The sequence below is a fragment of the Gopherus flavomarginatus genome, chromosome 4, assembly GCF_025201925.1.
Source record: "Gopherus flavomarginatus isolate rGopFla2 chromosome 4, rGopFla2.mat.asm, whole genome shotgun sequence".
NCBI classification, from domain to species: Eukaryota; Metazoa; Chordata; order Testudines; family Testudinidae; genus Gopherus; species Gopherus flavomarginatus.
The window spans coordinates 197133000-197145934 of NC_066620.1; the positions used below are offsets into that span (position 1 = coordinate 197133000).

A 12935-nucleotide genomic window follows, 5' to 3' on the forward strand; every position below is an offset into this window, starting at 1 on the left:
ACTCGAACCATCCCTACGCGGTGCCGGAGAACGGTACCGAGAGTTGTGACAGTGCCGGGAGTGGGATGGGGACCTGCGACCAGCGCGGTGCCGGGAGGTCAACCGGTGCCTGGAATCGCCGTGCAGGGATTGGCTGAGAGAAGTACGGTGCCACGAGTGGTGCCGAGATCTGGAGCTGTGCCGGTAGTATCTGGATGGCGACCAGGACCTCGAGCGGTGCCGCGAGTACGACCGGTACCTCGATGGGGAACGGTACCGGGACTGCAAGCGGCCGCGGGACGGGATCAATGGCGGGACTGGGAATGCCTGTGGGACCTGGATTGGGACCAGCTACGTTCCGTGGTACCGGGCAAAGAAGGTCTCATGAGGGCCGGCTTGCCTATGGACTGAGGAACCCGCACCGGCGGCACCGGGGGTTGAGGCAGCTCAGGCTCTGTCAAGGCAATCAAGTCCCATGCAGTGGAGAACGTCTCCGGAGTGGAGGGCATGATAAGCTCAACCACGGCGCGTGCCAGGGAGCTGGTAAGCACCAGACTCAATGGCTCTTGCGAGGCCGGAATCAATGGTGCGGAGGACTTCGGTGCCACGGAAGTTGACGGTGCCGGGCGGTCCGACTTGGCTAAGCACTTAGACTGCGGTGCAGATATAGCAGCCAGGAGGCTTGTGCTTCTTGCTCCATGGTGAGAGCGAACGGTGCCGGGTGGAAGCTTGAGTCGGTGATTGCTGATGTCGAGGAGCCTTCGCTGTTGGAGTGTGCTCCGGTGCCGAGGAGGCACTTGTTCCCGGTGCCGCTGATGGTGCCGAGGACTGGGGAGTCAACGCTGCCTTCATCAGCAGTTGTTTTAGGCGAATGTCCCGCTCTTTTTTAGTCCAGGGCTTGAACGCCTTACAGATGCGGCACTTGTCCGTCAGATGGGATTCACCCAAGCACTTAAGACAAGCGTCGTGAGGGTCTCCTGTGGGCACTGGCCTATGACAGGCTGAGCACGGTTTGAAGCCCAGTGAACCGGGCATGGGACCCGGTACCGGGGGAGGGGAAGGGGCTAACCCCCGATCCCTCTTAACTATCTTCAGACTACTACAGAACTAATAACTAAACACTAACTATACTTGAAGAAATCGAACTATATACACAAATACAATAGAAACGAGCGAATCGCTAGGGAGGTGGAGATCAGCTAAGCTGCGCTCCACTGTTCCAACGACCGACACGGGTGGTAAGAAGGAACTGAGGAGCGGAGGGGCCGGCAGGGGTATATATCCGGCACCTTAGCAGCGCCACTCCAGGGGGCGCCCTGGTGGCCCACCGAGTGTTGCTAGGGTAAAAATCTCCAACGAACGTGCACGTGGCGCGCGCACACCTAACTGGAATGGATATGAGCAAGCACTCGAAGAACAACCTTCAGTTACTGTAAGGTCTCGTCTTCAAGTACTAGTCCCTATGGGTGACTGACAAGCAGTCAAGTAGGAGGAGGGTCTGAGGAGAGCTGAATGAAGAACCACTATTTCAAAGGATACATCAGCGGAGGAATCTTACACCAAAGCATAACGTTTTACAAACATGCAAGATATCAAGTAGAACTTCTTGAAGCAATACCATAGATGTTGCTTGCACTCTTGTGGAATGGGGCCTTGCCCCATGAAGGGGAGAAAGATTAGACAGCTGACAGCAGAGCAAAATACAGCCTTAGGCCCTTTCTGAGATTCTTTAAGAGACCACAGTCTGACCACAATATCTTTCATTTAAGGCGACAAATACTCTGGTAGACTTTGTTCTCTATGTGTAAAAGACTGAGCAACAACGGGATGGAGCCTCCTTTCTTCGGAGGACGTGTGAGGTTTTGAAAAGAACACATTTTTTTACTGCTCTAACGCTCAGATTTGAAAGACTCTTGAACCACAGGATTAATTACTAGCATAATCAGTTTATCCCTTCAGCCTTCTCAAGTACAGACGCTCCCCGACTTTCACATGCGCTCTGTTCCACAACGCCTTGCGTAAGTCAAATTTTGCATAAGTCAGGAATGTATCTCCGACAAATAAAAAAACAAAAAAAAAATGCTTACAGAACTTTTTCTGTAAGTGTGGATTTCAGTAAGCCAGGTTTGCGTAACCTGAGGAGCATCTGTATAGAAATTGGGTTTCCTGAAATTCTTTGTGTGGGTCTTTCAAATGAGAACTTAAAACTAGAGGTTGTTGGAGCTTATTGGGGAATTGAAAGAGTCCACAGAAAAAAGATCTAAGCCCTAGTATTCTTGGGCAAACTCTCTCCTTTTCCTCCATTGCTGTGCAGTGTGTCAGTTATCCACCTGGTTTCCATCATCCTGCAGCATTTATATAGGCTTAAATTGTGTTTCTAGCACTCTGCTCTCCAGAAGTTCAGGGCCCAATAGATAACAGCAGCAGAGAGCAGGATCCTTTCCGCCTGTGCCTATAGATTTGTGTTCCTCAGGGGTTTTATTACCCAGAATGCTGCAAGATGTATGTTGGAGGCTGACGTAGGAGGCATGAGAGGGGAGGGTCATAGAAAACGGGTCCATCACCTGTACCCACCAAACCCCTTTGTGAGGGGCAGAAAAGATTTAGATACCATATTGGCGACTGCAGTCATTTTGACCCACAGTCTATGGAGAGCCTTCCATCCCCTTCGGCCAAACAAGGCACCCTGCTACTTGAGCCTTACATAGGAAGTCAGGATTTGCCCCATAATTTGTAATGGGCTTTTAGATCCCTTTGGAAAAGAGCAAACTTAATATAAAATATTGTTTTCTGAAAACTGAACGAACACAATGAAGAAATAGTAAGGATGTTTAAGTCAAACTCGGTATCACTGGAAAAGTCACCCGTACCCTAGTGTTGAGAGAGGAATGTGCTTGCGTGTGTGTTACACAGCAGTGAAGACACACTTTTTTTTTTTTTTTGGCATCCTGACAAATGAATAGGAAATTTTCATTCTTCTAAGATTTCCCACCTCCCTCAGTTTTCAACTGTGTACTGTGTAACATGAGTGTATTGTGTAATATGAGTATTTTATATTTTTGCACTGTACACTTGCAGGTGTGATCTGACTGCATTTTCCTTGTGCTGACTCTTTAAGGCACTTTGGTGGGTTATTCACACTGCAGCACCTCATAGATACATTTCGCAAATGATTTTTTTTTAAGAGATTCATTCTGGCTTCCTCTTTTCTTAATCCATCATTTGAAGCTTTAGTTTGCAGTTTTCAGATAAAGCAGTTGCAATTAATTCATGATTTAGTTTACTGCATTTGTTGCAATAAACAAATGCAGGAAAGGGGATCATCTTCTAATAACTCAAAATTTACTTTTTTATTATTTCCTCTTCTCCTCCTTTCTCCCAACACTGACCAACATCTGTTTCCCCAATTGCACTCACTTTATGATTATGATAATGAGATTAACTCAAGGACTTCTAGCTGTTTAGCATTTTCCCTCAAGTTAATAAGAAATTAACTGAATTTTTGTTGTTACATTCTTAACATGTTATCACAGAGTGTAGCTTGCAGCCCTACTCAAGAAATCAGTTTAGTAACAATTTTTTAAAAAATTATTAACATTTTTAGATTTCCTAGAAGACTAGTTTGAAAAAGCTGCCTGAAGAATATTTTTAAATAGATTTTAAATTCACACTGATAGGATTTGAACTTCATGCTCCGAATAAAACAAACAAGAAGTTACACTAAAACCTTGCATCGTTTCATTACTTTTTTTCTGTAGCTATCCCTCAACAGTTTTCTATACTTTTATTAATTCCATGGTGTTGCAGGCTTATCAGCAAGTGTAGATCCTAACATATATTACGGTATGGCTAGCAGTTGGAAGCATGGAGAATCTCATCTCTCACTGCCAAAGTGCTAATGTTTGGCTTAGAGTTTGACATTTGACCAGAATGATTAGTAGCAATTTGACAAAAACACCATTAGGTTTCAGATTTCACTTTCAATCGTGAAATTACAGAAGCAAATACTAAGACTCAAAAGTTCAGGTGCAAATGTTATGGTAAGGAAAGTGACCTTAAACATTTCTGCTGTTAAGCCCCTGATCCTGAAAACTGCTTTGTGCAGATGTAAATACAAAGAGCAAATGCTCAGGTTTGTCTAAGAGTTAAGGAAGTAATTTAAGACCAGAGAAGTACCATTTAGTGGTCAGGGTGTAGGCCTGGGAGCCAGGAACCCTTGTCCTCGGTTTTGGATATGGCCATACTGCATCCATGGCCTTGGGCTCCTTCACTGTGCTCCTTCTCCCTGGTCCCTCCCTCCATCTGTAAGACAGAGGTCTTGTCTACACACTGAAGTTCGTAGAATCATAGATTATTAGGGTTGGAGGGATCTCAGGAGATCATCTAGTCCAACCCCCTGCTCAAAGCAGGACCAATCCCCAAATCCCTAAATGGCCCCCTCAAGGATTGAACTCACAACTCTGGGTTTAGCAGGCCAATGCTCAAACCACTGAGCTATTGCACTGATCGATTTAAAAACAGTTTTAAGATATATCTAGCAGCACCGGTGCAAATCACCGTATACACATTTTAATTTTGGTTTCTGACCAAAATATTTCCAAATTACCTTAAATCCATCCCTAATTGATTTATGCTAAACCAAAATAAAACTGCTTTAAACTGAACTAAGAGTGTCCACATCCCTTGTGACAATAAAACTAAAATCAGTTAAAATCAGTTTTAGTGAACCCACAGCATGTAGAGGAGCCTAGAGATGATAGTAAGAACACTCACAGTACTTTCTCCCTCACAAGGCTGTTCTGAAGGAATGCCTGCAGGGCATTCCAAAGATGAATAGTGCCATGGAAGTGTTAAGTGATATTATTAATAAACATAGGTTTTGCAGGACAAATCATTGCTATAGTAAAATGTGTGTATGTTACAAATTACAGTACAGTACCTTCTGTCATTCCCATGCCATTAGGGGGCTTGCAGTGCCCAGCATGGCTCACAATCCAAACTGGGTACCGCCGGTTTAGTCCATGGTATAATGCCCGTATGAAGGTCCTGTAATAGCCTGCCAGTCCTGGGTTACCTGACAAGAAAAACAAACAAGCGTGTTCATGTTGATCTTACAACAACTGACAAACTACAATGCAGTTCTATATAAAACAAACATTTGTTGCGTCTTCTTAAGTTCTTAAGTCTCGTACCTCTGATATTTTTGTAAACCTTATTTCACTACAGTAACAAACTGCTTCAATTCTACAGACCATGGGTACTGTATATTTTGACAAGCTGAGAGAGTAACCACAGTGAAAAGTGCATTGCTACCCACGCTGAAAGCAATAACTCTTTTTCCATTGAAGATCAAGCTGCTTTCCCTGTCCATCCTCTTGACTTTGGTTAACCGTGTCTGAAAACTCATATAAATTATACCTATCTTATATACCAATGACAATATAAAGCCGGCTCTGGGGAAACCCAGTGATAAGCGCAGAATGAAAATATCACAATGATTTCTCCATATCACACCGATGTAGATACTAGACATTCTGCTACTCCATTCTCTGAAATTTCATAACATTCCTTTATCTCTTTAAAAGCTGTTTTGTGTCACATTAGGAATGTGAAGGTATTTCTTGGTCCAGTAAAAGAATGAGACATTTTTCGATCATGTCCATGCTGGCAGCTCATTAGATTGCATGAAATCTGTTGTGCATGCAACCTCAACTTTGGTATTTCCTGCCTTTTCGGTGATTAATTTTGCTACTTGCGTGTTATATTAACATAATTATTTCACACGAAGGGTTATGTTATTTGGATGAATGTAGCTGCTTGGGGATGGCAATGCAGCACCTCAATGCCTATAAACTAGAAGCAGCTTTCAAGTATATTTCAAGACGAAGCACCGTAATATATATTTTTAAATTATCATCAATACTTATTTAAAAATATAGGCTGGTATTTTCAAATACTCCACGGGAGTAACTCCCATTGAAACTGAATGTGATTTAGATGCCTAACTCCCTGAGGGGCCTTTGAAAATTCCATTCACAATATTTATTGTTTTTAGGGACATAGCGTGAAACCCATACTCAACGTTCACTAATTCCATTTCTCAGGCTAAACTTCCAGCCTTTGGTGACTGAGAAATTCAGAATAAAGTCCATTAAAAATGCAGAGTGCACCATGACATTAAGGGTATATCAGCAAGTCTTCCTTCAGTAGCACTTAAAATGCGGGTGCTATCAGCAGAACACCACTTAGAGCTTCTCTGCAGACAAAAATTGTACAGCAGTAACTATACCAGTACAGTTATACCAGTACAGCCATATTTATGTAGCTGCAGTTATGCTAGTATAAAGGCGCTGGAAGGGAAATAATTCTGGTATAAGGTTCCTTTATATCAGCATAACTGCGTGCACACTAAGGGTTGTGCCTGTACAATTATTATGATAAAAATATCCACACACCTAAGCAAAATAGTTTTATAGGTACAAAAATTGTGTGTAGATCAGACCTAAGTTTATTCCACCTCCTTTTCTTTCTGTGCTGCATATTTTCATTTGTTTTTGAAGCTCTCACTTTAGCCCTTTTATTCTTCAGGTATTATTCAGTAAATACACTGCCCTGCAAAGAGGTATCCCTTAGAAAATATGTTGAATGCGCATTTTCTTTTTCATTTATCTCTAGCTAATTGCTTGCGCTAGGTCTGACTGTTTGAAGTTTAATAGAAGTACTATTCTAAAAATAAATGTATTGTTACTAAACTGTACAGATCTAAGCAGACTTCACTCAACACGATTTTATGTATTGAAGCCCATGATGTTCAATAGCAAAATTACAATGAAAACACATAAAAATACTGTGTGTATAATCAAAGAAGCACTACAAGGTTTATATTAGCACCTGGAAAAAAATAATTAGGAAAAGTTAAAAATGTGTCCATTTCTAAATGTCTAGATTCTATACAACTGAGCTACATTGTATGTGTCAAGTAAAACAAAAAAAACCAAAACAAACCCAAAAAAAGGATTTTTGATTAAACAATTATTTATGAGAAAATAAAAACAGATGCAAAAATATACACCACCGAAAAACTTTTATTATACAGCACTCCTTAAAAATGCGTCATGTAGAGAGGTAGAAAGTTATTGAAAAGGACTCTAGGCACCACTTGACAAACATCTTGAACTCACGTTACAAAAAAGGAAGCCTGTCTTTCAGCAAGATGGAAGATGAAAGTAGCTACCCAAAGATATAGTGTATCTGGTCCCAGAGAAATGTTCCTGTATTATACTTCAACTCTGAAATACAATGCATTAAGGTGTTTTATGGTCAAGGAATCCAGTTAACCTCAAAGCAGATATTTTCCTCTCTGAATGCTTCCAATATCCATTTTCAACCAGTCTCTATTTTCTTTATTAACTCAAAAACAACTAAAGAGAAAAAAACAATCTTACAATGTCCAGAGCTTTTACACATTCTCTCCCATCATCAACTAGGGCAGCTAGTATGAAAGTATTCTCATACTTCAGTCACCCGCTGAAGAACAGTGAAAGTTTGAAGTGTTTATAGGGTACTTGTCAGGCTTTGTGTTAAATCCTCTATATAGCTCATGGCACCTAATGCCTTTCTGTGACTAATGCCTTTCTGAGGCAAAGAAGATTTCTATCCTCTGATAAATGGAGCTGCTACCTGAAGTTTATTTTAGACAGAGAAGAGAGATAAGACTCATAAAAAGCAGGCAACTGCGCGCCACCCCGAACGCTCATTATAAGCACCTGCACAGGACCAGGAGAGGCGCCAGGGTTTTTGGAGCCCTAGGAGGGGTCCTTCCGCGCTCCCAGTTGTTGGCGGCAATTCTGCGGTGGGGGGGGGTTCCTTCCGCGCTCCCGGTCTTCGGGGCACTTTGGTGGCGGGTCCCAGAGCGAGTGAAGGACCTGCCGCAGAATTGCCGATGACGGCCTAAAGTGCGGAAGGACCCCCTGTCATAAACAGATAGCTAAGGGTTAATGTCTCTTTCACCTGAAGCACCTGACCAGAGGACCAATCAGGAAACTGGATTTTTTCAACTTTAGGTGGAGGGAATTTTGTGTCTGAGGTCTTTGTTGTCTGTCTGCCTGCTGTCTCTGAGCTTTGGAGAAGTAGTTTTACTTTCTAATCTTCTGTTTCTAAGTGTAAGGACAAAGAGATCAGATAGTAAGTTATATGGTTTCTTTTCTTTGGTATTTGCATGAATATAAGTGCTGGAGTGCTTTGATTTGTGTTCTTTTTGAATAAGGCTGTTTATTCAATATTCTTTTAAGCAATTGACCCTGTATTTTCTCACCTTAATACAGAGAGACCATTTGTATGTATTTTTTCTTTCTTTTTATATAAAGCTTTCTTTTTAAAACCTGTTGGAGTTTTCTTTACTGGGAAATTTCAGGGAAATTGAGTCTGTACTCACCAGGGAATTGGTGGGAGGAAGAAATCAGGGGGAGATCTGTGTGTGTTGGATTTGCTAGCCTGATTTTGCATTCCCTCTGGGTGAAGAGGAAAGTGCTTTTGTTTCCAGGACTGGGAACAGAGAGGGGGAGTCACTCTGTTTGGATTCACAGAGCTTGTGTCTGTGTATCTCTCCAGGAGCACCTGGAGGGGGGAAGGGAAAAAGGATTATTTCCCTTTGTTGTGAGACTCAAGGGATTTGGGTCTTGGGGTCCCCAGGGAAGGTTTTTCAGGGGGACCAGAGTGCCCCAAAACACTCTAATTTTTTGGGTGGTGGCAGCAAGTACCAGGTCCAAGCTGGTAACTAAGCTTGGAGGTTTTCATGCTAACCCCCATATTTTGGACGCTAAGGTCCAAATCTGGGACTAAGGTTATGATATGCTGGGAGCGGTGGGATAGACAAAATCCAGAAGCCAGTAGGAATATTATATTTTTCTTTTCTCTGCTAAGGGCTTTTTAGCAGAGAGAAACAGTTTGGTTTTAAAAGGGAACCAAAGATAATTTTTTTTTCTTCTCTCTCTGGCAGTTTGTGGCTTGCATGTTAAGCAAGAAGCCATTACCAGACTGTTAAGGGTCTTTTGTCATGCAATAGCTCTCCCATTGAGAGTCATTACCAGCACTATATACATGCAAATAAAGTGGTTTTTCAGGTTTACTTAACATTGAAGATTAGCTAAAGGCACTGTTGCTAGGCAGACTTCAGGAGGCAACAGAGAACCTGCAGTTCAGAAGATAAACACCGGAGGGCACCCCAACACAAGAAAACAGGAATCATGACTTCTAAGGCAAAAATTGAGGCCGAAGAGCAATTCAAAGAAGCTGAACACAGGCGACAACTGGAGCTGAAAGAAAAGGAAGAAAGCATAAAACTGGCAGCCTACCAAAGAGAACAGGCAGCCAAAGAGGCAGCACACAAAAGAAAACTAGAAGAAGAAGAGGTGGCCCACCGAAGGAAACAAGCAGAAGAAGAGTTGGCCCACCGCCGAGAAATGGAAAAACAACAAAAAGAAAATGAAGAGAAGGAAAAACAGAGAAAACATGAACTGGACTTGGCAAAAGCTGGGCTGCATGTGCCAGCCAACCCTAACAACCCGGCGCCAATTATTGCTCCACAGCACAGGAAATTTCCCACCTACAAGGCAGGTGATGACACCGAGGCCTTCTTGGAAAATTTTGAAAGAGCCTGTCTTGGGTACAGCATCCCCGAAGACCAGTACATGGTAGAATTGAGGTCACAGCTCAGTGGACCTTTAGCAGAGGTGGCAGCTGAAATGCCTAAGCAGCAAATGAATGACTATAAACTTTTTCAAACCAAGGCCAGATACAGAATGGGGATAACCCCAGATCATGCCCGTCGGCGCTTCAGAACCCAAAAGTGGAAACCAGATGTGTCATTTCCCAAACACGCCTACTACGTTGCAAAAAATTATGAGGCCTGGATATCAGGACACAATGTTAAAACCTTGGAAGAACTGCACCTCCTCATACAAATGGAGCAGTTCTTGGATGGTGTTCCTGAAGATATCACACGGTACGTACAAGATGGAAAACCCAAAGATCTCGCTGAGGCGGGGGAGATTGGAGCCAAATGGATGGAAGTGGCAGAAAGCAAGAAAGCTACTGTCAAGGGGAACGATTACCCCAGGGGGCACACCGACCATAAACCCTACAACCGAGGACAGCCAAAGACCCCACATACCACCCAAGTAAAGCCACAGACACCCTACTCTTCCACCTCACCAGTCTCCAGTAACTCACCTCGGCCCAGTGACCCATCAGATGGAAGATGCTTTAAGTGTAATGAACTGGGACATATCAAGGCCAACTCTCCAAAGAACATCATGCGAGTGCAATTCATTACACCATCATCACACCAAAGATCCCCAGGCCCGGATGCCTCTCAAATACCCTTGGAGCGAAGGGAAAATTTGAGAGTGGGCGGAAAGAAGGTTACTGCGTGGAGAGACACGGGGGCACAAGTGTCAGCTATCCACCAATCCTTCGTTGACCCCAAATTCAAATTCATCAACCCAAAGGCCAAAGTTACAATTTACCCCTTCATGTCACAAGCTGTAGACTTGCCTACAGCTCAACTGTCTGTCCAGTACAAAGGCTGGTCAGGAATGTGGACTTTTGCAGTCTATGACAATTATCCTATCCCCATGCTACTGGGGGAAGACTTGGTCAACCAGGTGAGGCGGGCCAAGAGAGTGGGAATGGTTACACGTAGCCAAACCAGGCAAGCTTCCAGACCCATTCCTGTTCCTGAGCCGTCCACAGAGGCCCCGTCTGTGTTACCAGAGACCCAGACAGAGGTAGTGGATCCAGATTCCATGCCAACCACTGAAACAGCCACAGCACCTCCAGTCCCAGGCCCGGAACTGGAACAGCAACCAGCACCAGCGATTGCAACCACATCTTCAAACTCAACGCCAGTGGGTGCCAGCGAGCCACAACTGGCAGAAGCAACAGACAGCCATACCCAAAAGGCTCAGCCAGAGCCTGAAATACCCTCAGGTGCACCAGTGGAGAGCGGTTCACCAGCAACGGAAACAACCCCATCACCTACATCGCTTCCAGAGGGACCAAGCCCAAGTCCACAGTCTGAGGAAGAACTGGTGACCCCAGCCTCAAGGGAACAGTTCCAGACTGAGCAGGAAGCGGATGACAGCCTTCAGAAAGCTTGGGCGGCAGCACGGAGCACCCCACCGCCTCTCAGCTCTTCTAATCGATCCCGGTTTGTTATAGACCAAGGACTTTTATACAAGGAGATTCTTTCTGGTGGACACCGGGAAGAATGGCAGCCGCAAAAACAGTTGGTGGTTCCAACTAAGTACCGGGGGAAGCTCTTAAGCTTAGCCCATGATCATCCCAGTGGCCATGCTGGGGTGAACAGAACCAAGGACTGGTTGGGGAAGTCCTTCCACTGGGAGGGGATGGGCAAGGACGTTGCCAACTATGTCCGGTCTTGTGAGGTATGCCAAAGAGTGGGAAAGCCTCAAGACCAGGTCAAGGCCCCTCTCCAGCTACTCCCCATAATTGAGGTCCCATTTCAGCGAGTAGCTGTGGATATTCTGGGCCCTTTCCCAAAAAAGACGCCCAGAGGAAAGCAGTACGTACTGACTTTAGTGGACTTTGCTACCCGATGGCCGGAAGCAGTAGCTCTAGGCAACAGCAGGGCTAACACTGTGTGCCTGGCCCTAACAGACATCTTTGCCAGGGTAGGTTGGCCCTCCGACATCCTTACAGATTCAGGGTCTAATTTCCTGGCAGGGACCATGGAAAAACTGTGGGAAACTCATGGGGTGAATCACTTGGTTGCCACCCCGTACCACCATCAAACCAATGGCCTGGTGGAAAGGTTCAATGGAACTTTGGGGGCCATGATATGAAAATTCATCAACGAATTCTCCAATAATTGGGACCTAGTGTTGCAGCAGTTGCTGTTTGCCTACAGGGCTGTACCACATCCCAGTTTAGGGTTTTCACCATTTGAACTTGTGTATGGTCACGAGGTTAAGGGGCCATTACAGTTGGTGAAGCAGCAATGGGAGGGGTTTACGCCTTCTCCAGGAACTAACATTCTGGACTTTGTAAGCAACCTACAAAGCACCCTCCGACACTCTTTAGCCCTTGCTAGAGAGAACCTAAAGAATGCTCAGGAAGAGCAAAAGGCCTGGTATGACAGACATGCCAGAGAACGTTCCTTCAAGGTAGGAGACCAGGTTATGGTCTTGAAGGCAACAGGCCCATAAGATGGAAGCATCATGGGAAGGGCCATTCACGGTCCAAGAGCGCCTGGGAACTGTGAATTACCTCATAGCACTTCCCAATTCCTCACTAAAACCTAGAGTTTACCATGTTAATTCTCTCAAGCCTTTCTATTCCAGAGACCTACAGGTTTGTCAGTTTACAGTCCAGAGAGATGATGCTGAGTGGCCTGACGGTGTTTACTACGACGGGAAAAAAGACGGTGGCGTGGAAGAGGTGAACCTCTCAACCACCCTGGAACGTCTGCAGCGGCGACAAATCAAGGAGCTGTGCACTAGCTTCGCCCCATTGTTCTCAGCCACCCCAGGACGGACTGAACGGGCATACCACTCCATTGACACAGGTAATGCTCACCCAATCAGAACTCCACCCTACCGGGTGTCTCCTCATGCCCAAGCTGCTATAGAACGGGAGATCCAGAACATGCTACAGATGGGTATAATCCGCCCATCTACCAGTGCATGGGCATCTCCAGTGGTTCTGGTACCCAAACCAGATGGGGAAATACGCTTTTGCGTGGACTACCGTAAGCTAAATGCGGTAACTCGTCCGGACAACTATCCAATGCCACGCACCGATGAGCTATTGGAGAAGTTGGGACGTGCCCAGTTCATCTCTACAATAGACTTAACCAAGGGGTACTGGCAAGTACCGCTAGATGAACCTGCCAAGGAGAGGTCAGCATTCGTCACCCATGCGGGGGTGTATGAATT

At 44.8% G+C, this 12935-nt stretch overlaps 1 protein-coding gene across 3 annotated transcripts in view; it reads right to left on the minus strand.

Annotated features, from left to right (window-relative positions):
- LDAH (lipid droplet associated hydrolase) overlaps positions 1 to 12935 on the minus strand; it is a 230253-nt gene that overhangs the window by 165513 nt on the left and 51805 nt on the right. For all 3 annotated transcript variants that reach the window (XM_050950949.1, XM_050950950.1, XM_050950947.1), the window contains one exon: positions 4919 to 5053. In XM_050950949.1, the coding sequence (XP_050806906.1) occupies positions 4919 to 5053 (135 nt within the window). The remainder of the gene's footprint in view (positions 1 to 4918; positions 5054 to 12935) is intronic.